This window comes from Sciurus carolinensis, chromosome 11 (genome assembly GCF_902686445.1).
Source record: "Sciurus carolinensis chromosome 11, mSciCar1.2, whole genome shotgun sequence".
Classification (NCBI taxonomy): domain Eukaryota; kingdom Metazoa; phylum Chordata; class Mammalia; order Rodentia; family Sciuridae; genus Sciurus; species Sciurus carolinensis.
Genome location: NC_062223.1, coordinates 31,266,127 through 31,287,219, shown reverse-complemented (window position 1 = coordinate 31,287,219; position 21,093 = coordinate 31,266,127). Strand labels below are relative to the sequence as shown.

Genomic DNA, 21,093 nt, shown 5'->3' with positions numbered 1-21,093 from the left:
AAATTGCTCATGACCCCTCCCAGGTATTCTCTAACACTGAATGACTGACTGGCACCCACTCATCTAATTTCTATCATCATGGATTTCTTTAGCTTCTTCCTAGCCTCCTATGAATGCAAGCACGAATCATGTACACTCTTCTGTCTGGCCTCATTCTCTCAATACAGTGTTTTGGAGAATCATCTGTGTTGTGGCTTATAAGAGGTTGCTCTTTGTATTTAGGAAGTAGTATTGCATTTCACAAAAACACAATAAAAAAATTCTTGCCGGGGATGGTGGCACACGCCTGTACTCCTAGCAGCTCTGGAGGTTGAGGTAGAAGGATCCTGAGTTCAAAGCCAGTCTCAGCAACAGCAAGGTGCTAAGCAACTCAGTGAGATCCCGCCTCTAAATAAAATACAAAAAAGGGCTAGAGATGTGGTTCACTGGTTAAGTGCCCCTGAATGCAATCCATGATATCAAAAAAAAAAAAATCTTTTGTTGGTAGACATTGCATTGGTTTCAGTATTAGACTGTGGTAAATATACTCTGCTACAATGGGTTTCTTTGCATTCCCGCTTGTTAAAAGAAAAACATAAATGGATAGCCATTCATTTATTACACATACCAAATAACTTTTCACAAAGAAGAGCGTGAATAAATATATTTCTATGTCTGAAAAGAAAAGGATTGGTATCTAATTGGAACTTAAAAAACTAAGGTCACAGTCAATGGGTTAATAATCTTTAGCAGAGTAGAAAGAAAATCAACCTCTGAAGTAAAAAAAAAATTATCCTTTTAAGTAAGCAAGCACAGTCTAACAACACAAATATTTTTTAAAATGTAGATTCCCTATTAAAAAACACTCAAAGATTCATATTAAAATTGATGTAACTTAGTTTTATTAAGCCAAATCCTTCAATATAGACAATACTTCAGCAGACAGATTTTTACAGAAACTCCATTTCATGAGGATGTATTACAGAATACATAGAGGTTTTGCATGAATACTTGAAGCTTCATGTAATTACATGCCAAATCTTCTTTCCTAGGTTTCTTTCTCTCTGAAGGACAATGGTTAACTACATTATTACAGGTGGGAGAGCAATCATATCAAACACTGTCCTAAATCATAAAATATCTCATCAGAGTTTTCTCTTTAGTCATTAGTTGACACTTGGGGCACTTACTTCAAGGCTGGATTGACATTTATGAGTAGCACTTGAATAGAGCCCATTCATTCACAAAGTTCTCTTATGACAAATTTAAAATTTTCTATCACACTAAATGTGAAACACACACAGGCGTGGTCAAGCACAATAAGGAATTCCCATGTACTCCACACCTAATTTTAATGCTTGGGAATTCAGAACAAATCTGCTTCCTCCACAGCAGGCTATCTCCAGGGCAGTCCTGTGGACTCTAGATTGGGGAATTCTCTGCCATATGGACAGCCCTGTGCCTTGGACGATGTGTCACACTCCCCTGGGTTCTCCCCACTTCATGTCAGCAGCCTCCCTCACCAGCCAGCTTGGACAACAGCCAATGGCTCCTCACAGTACCCAGTGTCCTCGGGGGTAAAATCACCCCTGGCTGGGAACCACCCCTCTATACCTCTTCCACACCACAGGCTTTGAGAGGTGCCATTTCAGTTTCCCTAAGCTCAGACCTACCCTCTTGAGTACTGTCAGTTTATGGCAAGTCACATGATTAAGCTCCTGATGAGCAGGACATGTATCATTGCCTTATCAACAGTTCCATGCAGGTGAGTGCTCTGTGAATTCTGGGTAATTTTAATTTGTCCACATTTCACAATTATTTCTTTCTTCCTACTAGGCTTGTGCAGGTCTTGCTTCCCATGAGATCCACTGCCTGATTAGGAAGGGGAAAGGGCACACATCCCTGGAGACCTCCTCTCGCCTGATCATGCCTACTCCCCAGGTGTCCCTTAAGCAGTGTGAACTTAAGGCTGAGCTGTCAGGGTTCTCTGTGGGAAACCTGGAGGTGACTCTACTTGGCTCTTGTCAGGTAGATCTGAGACTCTGGTGCCTCAGTCTCCCACATTCCCAAGTCGAAGGCTACAAGGGGAGTAGATCCTCCATCTTGGGACTCCAGGCAAGCAGGACTTCTGGTCCTAGATTGGCCTAATGCTTCTCTACTGGCTAACTGGCAGCTTGCATGAGACCAGGGCTATTCTCAGGGAGGAATTTGCATGTCTGTCTTCAGAACAGAAAAGGTCACTGTGGTGAACTCAGCAAGTCAAGAAACGCTGGTGTCAGTTTTGTTTTGTGAACATGGACTTTTTTGGTATGTGATGATTGATTTCACTTTTAAAGCAGAGGGAATGGGGCCTGAGGCACTTGGTGTTTTACAAACTTTATTTGTGTGGGTGTTGGGGAAAACCCTGAGCCAGGCTCTGGGATTCAGGAACGAAGAAGATATTGTCTTGGTCCTTGGGAACCTCTGTTCTTTCAAGCCTTAATGAAAGCTTATGATATGGGAGATACTCTGTTTAGAAGGCCAGGGAAGACACACACCCAGGGTCACTCAACCCCTGACACTTACTGAGTGCTTCGAGGTAGTGGTCACAGGAGTGAACGGTGAAGATGGTGTGGTGAGAAGATAGTCTCTCCCCTAGGAGGCCCACTGCAATAGGTAGGTGGCCACATAAAACAGTAAAATCCAGTGTGACGTCCTGTGATTTCCAAATATACTGAGGGAAAGGTGGCTGTGTAGATGGATTTTCTAACTGAATGATATCCAAGGCAGCACAGAGGACAGGAACGTAACTTATCCTGGGAAGGTGCGGGGAGTGGGCGTCAGGGCATCCATCTCTGAGGTAGGTGTGATCTGCATGGAAGAGGTTAAATAACTCTCTAGGTAGAAGCAGTGGTGCTAGCCTGACTCTCAGTCAGGAGAATCCCAAGTTGGAGGTCTCCCTAGGGAACATAGGGACCTCCTATCTCAAAATAAAAGACTGAAGGTATAGGTCACTGTTAGAATGTTTACCTCGCATGTGCCAGGCTTGAGTTCAATCCCCAGTACAGGAGAGAGGTGGGGGGGAGAGAGAAGGAGGGAGAGAGAGGGTAAGGGTTAGGGAGAGAGACAAACGGTGAAAGGAAGAAATAACTTTCAAGATATCACATAAATACTCTCTGAAAAAACGTGACTATGAACCCAGGAGACCAGACTGTTAGCAGGCATAAGCATTCTTCCATGAATGGCCTGGTAGAATTGACCAGGGATCTAAGAATGTATGCCTCCTCTTTGTTTCTGTAACTGTAAGGTCTCTCCGTGAGTTTCCCTTGGGTCCTGATGATGCTTAACCACCTTAGGCTGTCTCCAGCACTCAGGAAAGGAAGCTTCGTGGCATGAGTGCAAGTCTTCTGGCTCCCAGTCCCAGGTGCTCTGGAATCACATTATATGAGACCAGGACTCATATATGTTGACCTCAGCTAGCTCAGACAAGGTTCAGAATGGAGCAGGACAATCTGCATATCAGTCAGTGGAGAATCATGGTAAGGAAAATGTGGTGAGAGACTAGGATGTAGAGAGGGATGAGTCAGAGATTAAGTGGGCACTGGGGAGAGGTGTGGGAACCTTGTTGGCACTGGATGCATAATGACTGGAGGAAATGAAAAGTGCCAGTGAGGAGAATTGGGCATGGATCGAATGGATCCTTAGAAAGCAATAACATCATCCAGGAATCAAGTTTAGAGGACAAGAATTAGGAGATAAAGTAGAAATAAGGACTCAGACAAAGCTTCGTGGTCCTCTTGGGGGTGCTGAATCCAGGGAGATGCATCCAAGGATAGCTCTTCTGAAACCTCTGAAGAGAATTTAGACAAGTTGAAAACAGTGTTTTGGAAACCAGTTTTAGAAAACCATTAAAAGTATAATGAAGGAAAGCTGCAGTGAAAGATAAGGCAATAAGCAAAGGCAATAGAAAGATGTATTACAGAGACACAGTAATGCTCTCCTGTCTGCCCCATATTGTCCAAAGAGGGGACTTGCTGACTTTTTAATTGGTCACCCTTCCTCTGCTCTTTTTCCACTAGTCCAATCACTGCATAAAAAATGATTTCACTTTCCAGTTGACAAACATTCTTGATGACTTCCCATTTTCTGCAAAATAAACCCCAAAATCTGTAACAGTCCTTCATACACTGTTCTCAGAACATTTTTGTTGTTATCGTTGCCTTACTCCAGTGACACACAGTGCATCTACAGTTGCTGGCTCCATTCTTGATTGCTCTTCCCGTCTTCCATAAAAAAGACGTACCTTTCAATATCTAGCTCACAAGCATCTCAGACCGGCAAGTGTTTCTATACAACTCACCCAGTTCTTGAAGAAGTCTTTTGTTTTGTATCATTTCAGGTCACACCACCCAAATAGCTGCCTCTTGGTGGTGATCTCATGGCTCATACATACAACGTGACTGAATTCATCCTCCTGGGACTGTCTCCCAGTCAGGAGGTGCAGAGAGTTTGCTTTGTGATTTTTCTGCTCTTATACATGGCGATCGTGCTGGGGAACTTCCTCATTGTGCTCACTGTCATGACCAGCAGAAGTCTGGGATCCCCCATGTACTTCTTCCTCAGCTACCTGTCCTTCGTGGAGATTTGCTACTCCTCTACTACAGTCCCCAAACTCCTCTCAGATCTGCTGGCTGAAAGGAAAACCATATCTCTGTGGGGCTGCTTGGCACAATTTTTCTTCATGCACTTCTTTGCAGGCACTGAGATTTTCCTGCTCACAGTGATGGCCTATGACCGCTATGTGGCCATCTGTAAGCCCCTCAACTACACCACCATCATGAATCAGCAGGTGTGTATGGTCTTAGTGGGAATGGCATGGGTGGGAGCTTTTGTGCATTCCCTTTCCCAGATCCTTCTCGTCTTCCAACTGCCCTTCTGTGGCCCCAATGTGATTGACCACTATTTCTGTGATGTCCTTCCCTTGCTCCAACTGGCCTGCTCAGATACTTTCCTCATTGGTCTGCTGATTGTAGCTAATGGGGGGACCTTGTCTGTGACCAGCTTTGTTATCCTCTTGGTGTCCTATGCAGTCATTCTACTTCATCTGAGGACTCGGAGTTCTGAGGGTAGACGCAAAGCCCTCTCCACCTGTGGGTCCCACATCACCGTGGTTATGTTGTTCTTTGTACCTTGTGTCTTCATCTATCTGAGGCCTTCTACCACTCTGCCTGCAGACAAGATGGTAGCTGTGTTCTACACAGTGGTGACCCCACTCCTCAACCCTGTCATCTACTCCCTGAGAAATGCTGAAGTGAAGAAAGCCATGAAGAGGCTGTGGATCAGGACAGTGAAACCAGATGAAAAATAGAGGTGGAGCCTTGGTACTGCTCCTTGGGTTTGGAATGATGCTCAGTCCAAACTCAAGGGGCACAATGGGTAGAAGGAGGATAATTTCAGAGTTACCAATCTGGTGTCCATCTGTAAAAATGTCCTTTTATTCACTTGTAAAATATTTCCTCTTATGAATGTACTGAATATACCTAGCCATTTTTGGTTACTTCTAATTTTTTATATTGTAAGTAACACTCTTTAAGTATCCTTGAATAGAAATCTTTAACTAACTTTTGATTTTAGAACTCATTTCCTGTGGTGAGTTTACTCTCTTAAAGAGTAACTTTACTCAGACTACTCAAAAATACTTAAAAGAAGGAACTCTTTAAAATTCTTTCTAAAAGGCCAGCATCACTCTTATATCAAATCCAGACAAGGAGCCAATAAAAAAGGAAAACTACTGACCAATATTCCTGACAAACATAGATACAAAAAATTTTCAACAAGGCCAGAGATACAGCTCAGGGGTACTTAGTTCTTTCCTGGCCTATATGAGGCCTTGGGTTTGAACCTCAGTACTGCAGAAAAGAAAAGAGAGAGAGAGAGAGAGAGAGAGATTGAGAGACTGACTTCAACAGAGTAAGTTTTTCTTTTATTGGTTCTTGTTAGTTATATATAACATCAGGATTCATTTTGACATAATTTTGAAAGCATGGAATATAATTTACTCTAATTCAGTCCCCAGAACTCCCCCTATCTCTCCGCTCTTCCACCCATTCCCTTTATTCTTCTCTACTGATCTTTATGCTACTTATACATTTCATCTTGTGGATGTACATGATGGTAAGAGTCACTGTGGTATATTCATATACGCACATAGGAAAGATAGGTCAGATTCATTTCACTCTTCTTCCTTATCCCCCCAGTAGGTTTGATTGACTCATTTGTTAGCCATATAGGAAAAAACTTTAAAACATGATGAGGTAAATAATCTACATTTAATTTAGGACTAGGGATGTAGCTTGGTGATAGAGCACTTGCTTAACATATGTAAGGGCCTGGGTTCAAGCTCCAGTATTGCAAAAAAAAATTTTTTTTTCAATAAAATAATAGCTAACTGAATTTGACAATCCATCAAAATATGATGCAGGGAAGGAAGGAAGAAAATGAGGATGAAGGGAAGGTTAAGTGATTTCAATCTACAAAACACTTATCAAAATGTCCTCTTTACAGAGATGTAGGTAGACAGAACATTAGGATAACATAGTGGAATAACCATGGGTGACAGTAATTACTTAGCATTTCATAATAATTGGTGGGGTGAATTTTGAATGTCCCCAACACAAAGACATGATAAATGTATTAGGTGATAAATATGTGATCTGATCTGATCATTGCACATTTCGTACATGCACTGAAACATCATATCGTACCCCATAAATATATGAATTACTACAGAGGGAGGAGGAAATCAAGGAAGTGATTTTAGCCTACTAAACATTTGTCAAGATCCTCCACTTTGCATTTACCCTTGGTTTGAGCCTTCCAATTACCCAAACCCATTATATTGTTAGATATGATGCAGTCAATAGTGTTCCAGAAGATTCAGTGACAACTCCTCACCTCTATCCTTCAAACATTACACCAGGGTATCCTGGTTACCAAGGAGAACCACAGCAGAAGTAACATTAAGTCCTATATTTGTTGCTGCTGTTCTGAAATATCTCACTAGAAATCCATTTCAAAAACACAATAATCAGTCATATATCTTTCTATCATTGTCCCATCCCTGAGTTCTCCTTCTTGCCCCACAGCTTCCTCATGGCGACTTTCACCTCTGCATTTCTGAGTGTGTAGATGATGGGGTTCAGCATGGGGGTGATGACCGTGTAGAACACAGCCACCAGCTTGTCCCCAGTGAAGGTGGACGAGGGCCGCATGTAGATGAAGATGGCAGGTCCAAAAAACAAGATGACCACCGTGATGTGAGAGGCACAGGTGGAGAGGGCTTTGCGCCTCCCCTCTGCAGAGCGGTTCCTCAGGCTGAACAGGATGATGACGTAGGAGGACACCAAGATGGTGAGGGAGAAGAGGGAGATTAATCCACTATTGACCAGCACAATACCCCCTCCACAAAGGTGTCCTTGCAGGCTAGCTTGAATAAGGGATGGAGGTCACAGAAGTAGTGGTCAATCACTTTGGGACCACAGAAGGGCAGAGGGATGGTGATGAGAACCTGAATTATGGAGTGAATGAAGCCCCCCAGCCAGGAACCAGCCACCAGCATGTGACATAGTTGACAACTCATAATGTTCATGTAATGAAGAGGCTTGCAGATGGCCACATAACAGTCATAGGCCATCACCACAAGCAAAATTATCTCAGTAACTGCAAAGAAGTGGAAGAAGAAGATCTGGGCCAGACAGCCCTTTAGGGAGATGGTTTTAACCTTGGCAAGTAAGTCAGTGATGAATTTAGGGACCACAGTAGAGGAGTAACAGATCTCCACCAGGGACAGGCAACCAAGGAAGAAGTACATGGGGGAGCGCAGACTCTTACTGACACTGACGTCATAATGATGAGGCCATTGCCCACCACGGTGGCCAGGTACATGGAGAGAAACAACACAAAGCATACTTTCTGCATCTCTGGATCCTGGAAAAGGCCAGCGATAACTAACTCAGTCACATTGTTTGTACATGTCATGAATTGGATTTGGAGAAGATGGATCTCAGAGAAGACCCCTGTGACAAAGGAAATGCAGTCATAAGGACATAGCCTCTGAATTCTAGGAGACCCTCTGGTTTTGCACGATCCCATGGCTTCATGAAATGGTAATATATTTTGAAAACGGGATCTAGCTCACTCTCCAACAGCAGTTCATATGTAATATATGGGCATTCACTACTTTGCTTGTGTCTGTGTCCAGGTTTGCCCTTCATGGGCACACTTTCTTGTTGGAAGCAGGTGAGGATTTTTTTTAATACAATTCTCTAAACCAAAGATTTTATTAAGCAACTCCCATGTACCTAGACAACTCAGGACACAGGAAAAGAGAAGGAAATGAGGCTCCACACTCAGGAAGCTTGGAATTTCATGTGATGAAAGGGCACATTGACACAATGAGGGAGAGAACACCCTCAAGATTTTCTCTGCTCTTAAAACTACTTTGATTACAGATGAATTGATAAAGAAAATGTGGTATGTATATACTACATGAAGTATTATTCCCACATAAAGAAGAATGAAATTATGGCATTTGCTGGTAAATGGATGGAATTGGAGAACATGGTATTAAATGAGATAAACCAGGCTCAGAAAGTCAAAGGTTGAAAGTTTTCTCTAATAGGCAGAAGCTATTCCAAAATAAGGGGTAAAAGAGAAAGAGAAAAAGGGAAATTCCATCCAAATACAAGAAAGACCAGTGGAACCAATGAAGGGAATGTGGGGAGAAGAAGGAGGGTCAGCATAAGGGAAAAACAATGGAATTAATCTTACCTAACTTTCCTATCTACATATGAGTATAACAGAGTGAATCTTACATCATGCATATCCACAAGACACTAACCAAAAAACAAAAAAAATTAAAACATATAAGTAAATAGCAGAAATATCAGTAGTAGATGGAAGGAACAGAGGGAGGGATGAGGGGAGGAAAAAGAGAAATGTTGAAAACTGAATTAGAGCAAATTATATCCCACATATTTATAATTATGTGAAAATAAATCCTAATGGTACATAAAACTAAATAGAACCAAATAAAAATTTTTTTTAAATTTTTGAATGTTTTAAAAAACTACTTTGAAGTATCTCTTACTGCCCTGAATTTTCCTTCTTCCATGTGCTTCCATTCTAAAAATATATTACATGTGGCCCTCAATTTCAGTCATAGTGAAAATCTGAAGAAAAATATAAGGTTAAACGTGTGTGGTACTGGGCTCGATCCTTAGAAGCACATTAAAAATAAATAAATAAATAAAATAAAGGTATTGTGTCCATCTATAACTAAAATTTTTTTTTTTTAATTTGAGAAAAAAAGAAAACCTGCTGAGATTACCCTTAGTATTGTTTCCGGCTAGAACTAGAGAAGACACAAGGATTGATCAGGGTAAAAGAAGAACAACTACATGGACAGAGGAGGCTTGCTTACTAAAGCAGAGGAATGGAGATAGCAAGGCACCAAAACAGCCCCAGAAGACCACAGGCAGTCTGGTGGCCTCAAGGACACTAGAACATCTGTGTGCCTGATGGTCACATTTTCATTGTCATCCCAACACCCAAGGTGACCACTGCAGCCCTTCATTCAGGGTCTACTGTGTGCTGTACTGTAAGCACTTCCACATCCTCTCCTCACTTCATTCTTCCTTATCCCTTTGAGATAGCTAAATGACAAGTGATGAAACCAAGACTCAGACAGATTCAGGATCTTGCTCAAACTCGGCCAGTGAATGCCTGAGCCAAAGCCAGGACCAGGCTATCTAGAAGATAGAGGACATGGAGTTAGTTACTCTGGTGCCTTAGAAAATGGCACCAAGACCCATGGCCAATACAAAGCTTTCCCAAATCCATTTATTATTCCCTGTCTGTGACTAGCACAAGCCTTGTAGGAAACTCCAAGTTACTGGTAGTGCTTCAGTTCCACCTTCTCTGGATCATCAGAGACCAGGGAGCTTTGTGGAATCTTGAACAAAGTGTGAGCTTCAGGGATCTGCCTTTCTTCCCCCATCCCATGGCCAACGTTTGGACAGGGGTCCCAGCTGCAGCTGGTAGACCAAGCAGTGGCATCTGTCACTATCTGCCAGCACAGGCCACCTGATGGCACCCCTCCTGCACTGGGTCTCAGAGCAGCAACACTGTTCTCTCAGGCCCTCACACCAGAAGCCTCAAGGTCACCTCTACCGCATGCACCTCCTCTCCCTCCATATTTACACTGTGCCACATCCACTGATTTCACCAGTCCCTCTGGCTGGCTGTCATCCTGCAACCACCATCTCCCAGCAGGACAGGAGCTCATATGAGGATGACTGCAGACCACCCCATGCTCCATCTGTCCCCAGGTGTCCATGGTGTCATCCCCTAATCTGTTCTTCATACTAAAGTTAGAAAGTCACCCTGAGTCTCCCTCTGCTCACATCATTCAGAAATGCTCACTGTCTCCCTGAGCCTGGCAATCAGACCCAAATTCCTCCACCTGACTTTTAGAACCCTCTCCAGGACTTTACCAGCCCTCCAGTTCTCTCTTAAAATGCCAAAACTCTTACACACATGCACACACGTCATTTCTGAATCCTTACACTCACAAGCTTACCGTAATGGACCACATAATGTGTATTTTTCTTAGTGCATTAGAGGGATTTAGTACAATATATAAGATGCTTCCACGGGATCATTGTGGGAGTCCAAAGCTGATAAATCCCAAAAGGTAAGTGACCTGTCTTTCAGTGGAGGGGAGAGCTCTATGTTCCTAGATCTCTGAAGGAGGGAAGCAAACAAAGCAAGTACCTAGTTGAGTACCTTTCACTTTTCTCAGAACTGGTCTAAGGAGGCCCAGGGTGTGATCCATGCTCTTGGTAATGTATTCAACTCTGCCAACCACCTGCCTCTTATCTGAGTTTGAATTCAAGATGTTTGGACTTGTAAGAGAAATAAAGGTAAACCTATAAAAACCAATCTCAGAAATCACTGAGAGATAAGAGTATAGTTAGGTAGTGTCTGGTTTTTCCAGGTTTTCTCCTCAACAGAGGATTACTGATCACATTCCTCCTTTAAAACTACCCTTTCCTTTTCTGTGTTCTCTCTTCTCTATTTATTTCCCTCTCTGCTACTTGTAACCACCATATCTCCATTTACGTGATGAAAAATGCCTCCCCTCCCCTGAAATACTGCCTCACCTAGAAGTACAGAAACCAAAGGTGGCAAACAAATAAAGCACAAATCATTATGGAGCGTAGACTCTGCATCAAACAACTGAATGGTCTAAGGACCAGAGCAAATTAATACAACATGGGCTATGGCAACCGAAAATATAAGAGAAAACTTGATCTGCCAAAATGACTCTAGAGTGAAGTAAGAGAACCTCCACCCAAGCACAGGTGTCTACCTGGTGTTAACCAAGGACTACTTCACGAAATTCCAAAATTATAAATGACTTTAAAAGCCATCAATTTTATCCTATATACATTTAATTGCAATGAAAATGATCAATTTAATTCATTCCTCAGCGCCTCCTCCAAAATTCATCAAATCCAACCACCTCATTCCACAAATGAACCCATGTGACTCTAAGAGGACAGTTAAGTTGCCTAACATCCTTTGCCTCTTTAGAAATTGTGTGCCTTATTTCTAGTCACATCACCTACCTTTGGGTCAGAAGAGCAGGTGTGGCTTTGTGCTGCCTTGGAACAAGGAATTGGACCAGATGGATCAAATCCACTCAGGAGTCTCCAATTCAGCATGAAGCTAACCACTCTGCTGAAATAGATGATTACTCAAGAAGTTGTTCTGGTCTGAGAAGACAAAGATAGTGAGGGGCATTAGATTCCTCCCTGCAACTTCTGATCCTTGAGCAAGAAAGCACCCTGAGCTATGTTACCACCCAGCAGACTTCTCACTCAAGACCCCCAGTGGACAAAGTCCCACATCACACTCAGCTAATCCACTCCAAGATTAGTGATGGAAGAATTTTCACAGATTTTACTCTAATTCCCTCTGATTATAGGTGAGGTGATAGGTTTGCTGGCTGCCAGAGTCATACACTAGTTATTTGCCAAGTTTCTAACTCAGAAATCAGTGCTCTTCCATCAGCATTAGGCTGTCTTCTAATGGATTAGGAGGTAGTTGCTACTGGAATTCAAAGATATCCCTTTTTCACAAAGGAAAATTGCCAATATTCATGGTAACTGTTAGAAAACAAAGTAGATTAAGCCTAAGGTAAGCCAAGAAGGAATATTCAGAGAATTCGTATCAAGAGTAATATTTGGATTGATAACATTTCAGAAATAAACAAGAGCCGTACAAATCAGCAAAACCAGAGTTTTTTAAGGTCCTTTTTGATGAGAATATCTACACATCCCCTCATAGTGCAAGGGTTGTGACTAAATGATAAAAAATCCTTGGACTACTTATTACACCAACACTATAATCAAGGGACCAACTTCCCCATGGAATTTCTTTTCTCTAGAGTGAAACTTTACAAGCAAACTATGACTAGAAGGAAGGTCAAAATCTATTTCAATTGCTTTAGTGACATGAACAGAAACATTTTCTTCACCCCAAAACAAGGAAGTCAAAGTTGAAAGTAAGACCAATAGAAAGCTTTTGTGCCCAGACTGGTCAACTGAAAATAAGTACAAGAATCAGTACTGAACAAACACAGGAGTGGCCATGGAGGCAGACACCTGGGCACTAGCTGAGCTATGGCAGGAGATTAACACTCCAGTTTTGCCCAGCCCTTTCACCTCCCCACTCTCACTCTCCTGTCTGTCCATTTCCATATGAGGTGATAGAATGGACCTGGCTCATCACTCACCTTGCTACTCTAGCAGTCACACATTCATGTGTAACACATTTAAAATCACTATTCTCCCTGGCCTGCCGCTCTCTCTCAGTGATGACCTTGGAATATGGTAAGAATTTCCCACCAAAGACATGCCATTCATTCACTCATTCATTCATTCATCTAGCCTTTTATTCAACAAAGAGTAAGGAGGCTCATGATGTACCAAGCACCATTCTAACTACTGGGTCTTTGCCATTCAAGAAAAAATATCCCTAGATTCATGGAGGTTTACAACTTCATATCCTCTCCAAGACTTCACGGAGGAAGAGACAATAAACCAAATTAACGTGCAAGTCAGTTAATTAGTAATTAGTCCTTTGAAGAAAAATAAAACAAATTACGATGATCGGGAAATCTGGTAGATAAAATTTTCTGTAAGATAAGGAAGGGCCTCTTGTGCCAGGATCATTCACCATTTTCTTGTGATCCTGGGCAAATAACCATTTCTCTGAGCCTTATTTTCTAATAATAAAAGTGAATAAATTTGAATCATTTGAAGTGCCAGATTGCCAACCATAGCACTAATTTAGAACATGTTCATCAAATGATTGAGTAATAAGTGCTTGTACATTGCAGTGCACTCTCTAAAGTGCTATAAATGAGGTGAAGTGCTGTTTCAGTCACTGTTTTACTGCATGCTTTTCCTTGCCTGGTGTCCAACACACCTGAATTTAATCCACCACCAACACAAATGTGACTGAGCTAATTATCATTGGCCTTTTCCAGGATCCAAAAGGGCACAGAATGTGTTTTGTGGTGCTTCTTCCCATGTCCCTGGCCACAGTGTGGACAACGGCCTTCTAATTCTGATGGTGACCTGGCTGGCTCAGACATTCTTTTTTCACTTAGGGTGGGTGCTGACTTCCTCTTGCCCACAGTGATGAATTATGACCACTGGGGATATTTGCAAGCCTCTTTAATGTGCAACATTATAATTCCACCTGTTTGTCACCTTTTGGTAAATGACTTGCCAACAGGGCCTAATTCCTTCCATGGTTCAGATCCTGTCTCTGTCCAGTTGCCCTGCTGTGTTCCAAACATGATTTCACAGTGCTTCTGTGGTGTCCACCCTTCATTAAAGATTGCCTGGGCTGAGAGCTTTACCTAAGGGGTCACTATATTGACCAATAGTGAATTGATCTCTGTTTCCTCCCTCATCTTGCTGTCTTGCTATACTCTCATCCTGGTCAACTTGAGGAAACCTTCTGAAGAGGAGGGATGAACTGCTATCTTCACCGGTGCCTGTCCAAAACAGTGGTCATGGTTAAAGTTCAGAGCGGAAATGTGGCCCAAAGACCCACGTGTTAAAGGGTTGGCACATGGTCTTGGAACAATTGAAAGATTATGGAATCTTCACAAAGTTTGATCACTGAAGTCATACCCTCAAAGTGGGCATTGGGACCCTGGCCCCTTCCTGTCACTCTGTTGCTCAGTTACCATGGGGTGAGCAGGCTTCCTCCATCATGCGCACCTGTCATGATGCACCATGCTACCACAGACCCAACACAACATGGCCAAGCAACCATGGACTGAATCCTCTGAAACCGTGAGCCAAAATAAACATTTGCTCCCTAGAAGCTATTCACATTAGGTATATTGTCAGAGCGATGGAAAGGTAACTAACGAAGCCATCTTGGTTCTTTGTTCCATTTTGTTCATGACCCTAGGGGTTGAACAGGGTCTCACTCACCCTAGGCAAGCACTCTACCTCTGACCTCCATGCCCAGCAGATTTCTGAACCTGCCATCTTCCTGTAGTCTCAGTTCTCCTCTACCTTCATGGAGGACAAACTGGTGGCCGTGTTCTTCAGTCTTCACTCCCAAGCTGAATCCCATCATCTACACACAGAAACATGAGGGTGAAAACTGTCATGAGGAGGTTGTGAGGCAAGAGAGTGAACTCAAGGATGGAATGAAAATGAAAACCTCAACCAAAAATACCACCAACAGGTTAACTAAAACTGCAATCTGATTTTAGTCAACTGTGAAGGAGCACAGCACAGTTCACCTGTCTGTGTTTTCCTGTATGTTAAATAAGCCACTTTAACTTCATGCTATGACTTCAAGTCCTGTCCTAGTTGGCAGTATTTTACAGTATGTTCACATTGGGATATATTCTCTCTTCCCCAGTAATCAGCAGTGCACCATGTTTAGAATTTAGCAATGGATCACCTGGAATGGATTCCACCCAGTCACCTATCAGCAGTGTGACCTTGGCTGTATTCAGTTCACCACTGGGGTTAGCATGTAGTAGTAAATAGAAGGACCATGGCACTAGGAGACAGAAGTCCATGCTTTGGTAGGTTCTCCTTACCAGTGTGATCTTGGGAGAGTCCTAGGAGAGATTCTATACTTCCTTGGGTACCTTCCTCCCATTAGCCTGGTTCTCATGCCTGAAGTTCCATGGTAGAAGCTTTATTTCATGAACAAGAGGGGAATTTTTTAGAAGACAAATATCTCAGGGTGGGGGGATGCAACATAATCATTATTAACCATTATCATCTGCATCTGAACAATTTCAAGACTCTTCTCTTTCTATATAGTGGTTATCTGGAGTCTCAGGGAAGGAGAGTGATGTAGCCAGGGCTGCATTTGGTTCACCTGGTGAAGAGTGACTTTGGTCAAACCAATCTCACTGCTTGTTCCTGCGTGCACTGTAACCAAAGAAAACCTTTTACATTTTTTAATGGTTGAGAATAATCAGGTAAAGAAGGTTTGGGGACACACAGAAGTTATCATGAAATTCACATGTTAATGTTCATAGTACAGTTTTATTGGATGACAGCATGTTCACATATCTTTGTCTTTTTCCATGCCACATGGGCAGAATCAAGCAGCTGTGACAGAGATTGCATAGTCTGCAAAAGCCAAAATATTTGCTCTCTAACTTACGTCTTGGTTAAAGTCACAGAATCATGTATTGCTGACTCAAAGAGAGGTTTGCACAAATACTGAAGGCTTTTATGCAATTATCTGCTAGTTTCTTTTCTGTGATTCTTTATCTGTGGAGAACAATGGTTAACTGTTGCCGACTGCAGCAACAATCCTGCAGGAATTTATCGGAGGCGGACTGGGAATGAACTACTTCTATTATCTTTCTCTTTAGTGGGCTGCTTTCTTGCTTGCTTACTTGTTCACTAGTTTATAGAGGAAGAGAGTCTTGCTTAGAAGAAGAGAGACTTTGCTTAGAGGAAGAGAGACTTTGCTTAGAGGAAGAGAGGCTTTGCTTAATTTTAGAGGTGCTACACTTTCAGAGGTCTACTGCTTCTTAGAGGTGGGTCGCTTCTTGGAGGTGCGGGGTGCGGCATACGGCATGCAGCCTGCAACCTGCAGCCTGCGTCCTACGTCCTTCGCCCTGCGTCCTGCAACCTGCAACCTGCAACCTGAGACCCCCGCCCAGGTGAAGAGAATGTCTTATATACCTAAGGCAGCCAATCAGCTTAGGATTAGCACGATTGGAGCACACACCACAGTACCAATCAAGAAAGAATGAGGAACATCTGTTGACCACTAGTGCTGAGGAGACGTTAACTAATCAGGCAAAAGGTCATGAGAGATCATGTTGTGTTAACACTAATTATGCGCCACCTCTTGGCCCAACGCCAGCCGCCATCTTAGAGCTGCTTAAACATGTCTCTACAGTTAACTCCGTTATTACAGGTGGAAGAGCAATCGTGTCAAACATTGTCCTAAATCATAAAATGTCTCATCAGAGTTTTCTCCTTAGTCATTAGTTGACACTTGGGGCACTTACTTCAAGGCTGGGTTGACATTTGTGAGTAGCACTTGAGTAGAGCCCATTCATTCACAAAGTTCTCTTATGACATCTTTAAAATTTTCTATCACACTAAATGTGAAACACACACAGGTGTGGCCAAAGCACAATAAGGAATTCCCATGTACTCCACACCTAATTTCAATGCTTGGGAATTCAGAACAAATCTGCTTCCTCCATAGCAGGCTATCTCCAGGGCAGTCCTGTGGACACTGGACTGGGGAATTCTCTGCCATGTGGATGGCCCTGTGCCTTGGACGATGTGTCACACTCCCCTGGGTTCTCCCCACTTCATGTCAGCAGCCTCCCTCACCAGCCAGCTTGGACAACAGCCAATGGCTCCTCACAGTACCCAGTGTCCTCTGGGGTAAAACCACCCCTGGCTGGGAACCACCCCTCTATACCTCTTCCACACCACAGGCTTTGAGAGGTGCCATTTCAGTTTCCCTAAGCTCAGACCCACCCTCCTGAGTACTGTCAGTTTATGGCAAGTCACATGATTAAGCTCCTGATGAGCAGGACATGTATCATTGCCTTATCAACAGCTCCATGCAGGTGAGTGCTCTGTGAATTCTGGTGAATTTAATTTGTCCACATTTCAAAATTATTTCTTTTTTCCTACTAGGCTTGTGCAGGTCTTGCTTCCCCTGAGATCTTCTGCCTGATTAGGAAGGGGAAAGGGCACACATCCCTGGAGACCTCCTCTCACCTGATCATGCCTACTCCCCGGGTGTCCCTTAAGCAGTGTGAACTTAAGGCTGAGCTGTCAGGGCTTAGTTCTCTGTGGGAAACCTGGAGGTGACTCTACTTGGCTCTTGTCAGGTAGATCTGAGACTCTGGTGCCTCAGTCTCCCACATTCCCAAGTCGAAGGCTACAAGGGGAGTAGATCCTCCATCTTGGGACTCCAGGCAAGCAGGACTTCTGGTCCTAGATTGGCCTAATGCTTCTGGCTAACTGGCAGCTTGCATGAGACCAGGGCGATTCTCAGGGAGAAATTTGCATGTCTGTCTTCAGAACAGAAAGGGTCACTGTGGTGAGCTCAGCAAGTCACAGACACAGCTCTGGTGTCAGTTTTGTTTTGTGATATAGACTTCTTTGTTATGTGATGATTGATTTTACTTTTAAAGCAGAGGGAATGGGCCCTGAGGCACCTGGTGTTTATGAAGTTCTCTTGTATAGGTCTGGTACTGGTGGCAGTTCTATGCCAGGCTCTGAGATTCAGGAATGGAGATGGTATGATTTTGGTCCTTGGGGACCCTTGTTCTTTCAATACTGACTAAAAATCTATGGTCAAACAAATACTGTGTTTAGAAGACCAGGGAAGACACACACCCACTGTCACTCACCCCAGGGACACTGAGTGCTACTAGGTGATGGTCACTGGAGTAAGCAGTGGAGATGAAGTGGTGAGAAGATGCAGTCTCTCCACAGGAGGCTTAGAGTGCAGTGGGAAGGTGGACAAATAAAACAACATAATCCAGTGTGAAGTACTGTGAATCCAAAACATCCTGAAGGAAAGGGGGCCACTGGCTGTGAGGATCTTGGTCTAAGACATGGACTTCCTGTGTCTGAGAGGAATCAAAAGCAGCACACAGGACAAGAAGTTAACTTATCATAGGATGGCACTGGGAGTGGAACTCATGGCATCTACCTCTGACATAGGAATGGTTTGCATGTTACTTTGAACCTTGAGTGTGAAAAAGATAAATAACATTTCAGTAACTCTGGAGGCTGGGTTGGAAGGATCCCAAGTTCAAGGTCACCTTGGGCCACTTAGGGAGACCCTACATCAAAATAAAAAAATAAAAAGGACTGAACATGTAGCTCAGTGGTAGAGTACATACCTAGCATGGTCAAATCTGAGTTCAATCCCCAATACAGCCAAAAAAGACCTTTCTAGATATCACATAGGTACTCTCTTCCATGAATGGCTTGGTAAAATACCCCAATGATCTAAGAATTTAGGAACGGGCCTTGCCTTCTCTCCATTTCTGTAGTTGTAATTTCTCTCAGTGAATTTCCTCTGGCTCCTGGTAGACTTCAACTATCTTAGTAGTCTCCATCAATTATGAAAGGAAGCTTTGTGGCTTGATTGCAAGTGGCCTGGCTCCCAGGTTCAGGTACTCTGGAGCCTTACTATATGAGACCACACTGACCTCAGCTAGCTTGGACAAAGCCCAGCATTGACTAGGACAATCAGCAAATCAGTCACCAGGAAGTCTTGATGATGACAAGGTGTTGAGAAACTAGAATGTAGAGAAGAATGAGTCAAATAATGAGTGGGTACTGGGGAGAGGTGTGGGAACTTTGTTGGCACTGGATGCATAATGACTGGAGGAAATGAAAAGTGCGGAGAATTTTGCATGGATTGAATGGATCCTTAGAAAGCAATAAGGGCACCCAGAGACCAAGTTTATAGAACAAAAAATAGGAGGGAAAAGAAATAAGGATTCAGGAAAAGTCTTGTGGTTCTCTTGAGGGTGCTGAATCCAGGGAGGTGCACCAGAGGACGTCTCTTCTTAAGACTCTGAAGGACATGTGGACAGGTTGAGAACACTGTTTTGGAAACCAATTTTAGAAAACATGCAAAAAAAAATGTGTAATGCAGGAAAACTGCAGTGAAAGATAGTTTAGAATACACAAAGAAAGACATATTACATAGAGCAACACTGTCCTGGCTGCCCAACATTGTCCAATGAGGGAACTTACTGACTTAATATGTCACCCCTCCTCTGCTCTGTTTCCACTAGTCCAATCTCCACATACACAATGATTTCACTTTCCAAATGACATTCTTGATGACTTCCCATATTCTGCAGAATTAGCCCCCAAATTCATAACAGTTCTTCACACACTGTTACTAATCTCTCTGAACAGTTTTATTTGTTATTATCCTACCTTAATCAAGCAACACACAGTGCATCTAGAGTTGCTGGTTCCATTCTTGAATGCTCTTCCTGTCTTCTATAAAGAAGACTTATCCTTCAATATCTAGCTCACAAGTGTCTCAGACAGGTTCACCCAGTTCTTGAAGAAGTCTTTTGTTTTGTATCATTTCAAGTCACCACCCAAATAGCTGCCTCTTGGTGGTGATCTCATGGCTCATACATACAACGTGACTGAATTCATCTTCCTGGGACTGTCTCACAGTCAGGAGGTGCAGAGAGTTTGCTTTGTGATTTTTCTGCTCTTGTACATGGCGATCGTGCTGGGGAACTTCCTCATTGTGCTCACTGTCATGACCAGCAGAAGTCTGGGATCCCCCATGTACTTCTTCCTCAGCTACCTGTCCTTTGTGGAGATCTGCTACTCCTCTACTACAGTCCCCAAACTCCTCTCAGATCAGCTGGCTGAAAGGAAAACCATATCTTGGTGGGGCTGCATGACACAGCTTTTCTTCATGCACTTCTTTGGGGGCACTGAGATTTTCCTGCTCACGGTGATGGCCTATGACCGCTATGTGGCCATCTGTAAGCCCCTCAACTACACCACCATCATGAACCAGCAGGTGTGTATGGTCCTGGTGGGAATGGCATGGGTGGGAGGCTTCATGCATTCCTTTGCCCAGATCCTTCTCGTCTTCCAACTGCCCTTCTGTGGCCCCAATGTGATTGACCACTATTTCTGTGATGTCCTTCCCTTGCTCCAACTGGCCTGCTCAGATACTTTCCTCATTGGTCTGCTGATTGTAGCTAATGGGGGGACCTTGTCTGTGACCAGCTTTGTTATCCTCTTGGTGTCCTATGTGGTCATTCTACTTCATCTGAGGACTCGGAGTTCTGAGGGTAGACGCAAAGCCCTCTCCACCTGTGGGTCCCACATCACTGTGGTTATGTTGTTCTTTGTACCCTGTGTCTTCATCTATCTGAGGCCTTCTACCACTCTGCCTATCGACAAGATGGTAGCTGTGTTCTACACAGTGGTGACCCCACTCCTCAACCCTGTCATCTACTCCCTGAGAAATGCTGAAGTGAAGAAGGCCATGAAGAAGCTGTGGATCAGGATAGAGGCGGACTCTTGGTACTGTTCTTGGGTTTGGAATGATGCTCAGTCCAAACTCAAGGGGCACAATGGGTAGAAGGAGAAAATCCTAGAGTTACCCAATCTGGTGTCCATCTGTAAAAATGTCCTTTTAATCACTTGTAAAATATTTCCTCTTATGGATGTACTGAATATACCTAGCCATTTTCAGTTGCTTCTACTTTTCAGTGCTGTAAGTAACACCCTTTTAAATATCCTTGAATAGAAGCCTTTGGCTAACTTCTGATTTTTTGGATGCATTTCCTATGGTGAGGTTACTCTCTTAAAGAGCATGAAGACTCTTGATGCACAGTGTTAGTGAATTACATGTCTTGTGGAAAGGTTCTCTATAGAATTGAACAGTCACCAATTATTGGTTTGTTGAGAAATAAGATTTTAAATCATCTCAAACTATTCCCTAACAGTACATATTTCAAAGGAATCATGTAAT

The 21,093-nt window shown here is 43.1% G+C and overlaps 2 protein-coding genes and 1 pseudogene across 2 annotated transcripts; 2 read left to right on the top strand and 1 right to left on the bottom strand.

The window, feature by feature from the left end:
* Nucleotides 1–4,396: 4,396 nt before the first annotated feature.
* LOC124959879 (olfactory receptor 4X2-like) lies at nucleotides 4,397–5,326 on the top strand. Its single transcript, XM_047518344.1, has one exon. It carries the CDS (start codon nucleotides 4,397–4,399, stop codon nucleotides 5,324–5,326), a length of 930 nt encoding a protein of 309 aa, XP_047374300.1.
* Nucleotides 5,327–7,064: 1,738 nt separating this feature from the next.
* On the bottom strand, nucleotides 7,065–7,995 carry LOC124959442 (olfactory receptor 4B1-like; annotated as a pseudogene).
* An 11,724-nt stretch (nucleotides 7,996–19,719) lies between these two features.
* LOC124959441 (olfactory receptor 4X2-like) lies at nucleotides 19,720–20,700 on the top strand. The gene has a single exon (XM_047517899.1). The coding sequence runs from the start codon at nucleotides 19,720–19,722 to the stop codon at nucleotides 20,698–20,700; it is 981 nt and encodes a 326-aa protein (XP_047373855.1).
* Nucleotides 20,701–21,093: the final 393 nt, after the last annotated feature.

What these genes read in the sequence shown, in the direction of transcription:
- LOC124959879 (XM_047518344.1), top strand. Translation starts at nt 4,397, where the DNA reads ATGGCTCATACATACAACGTGACTGAATTCATCCTCCTGGGACTGTCT.
- LOC124959441 (XM_047517899.1), top strand. Translation starts at nt 19,720, where the DNA reads ATGGCTCATACATACAACGTGACTGAATTCATCTTCCTGGGACTGTCT.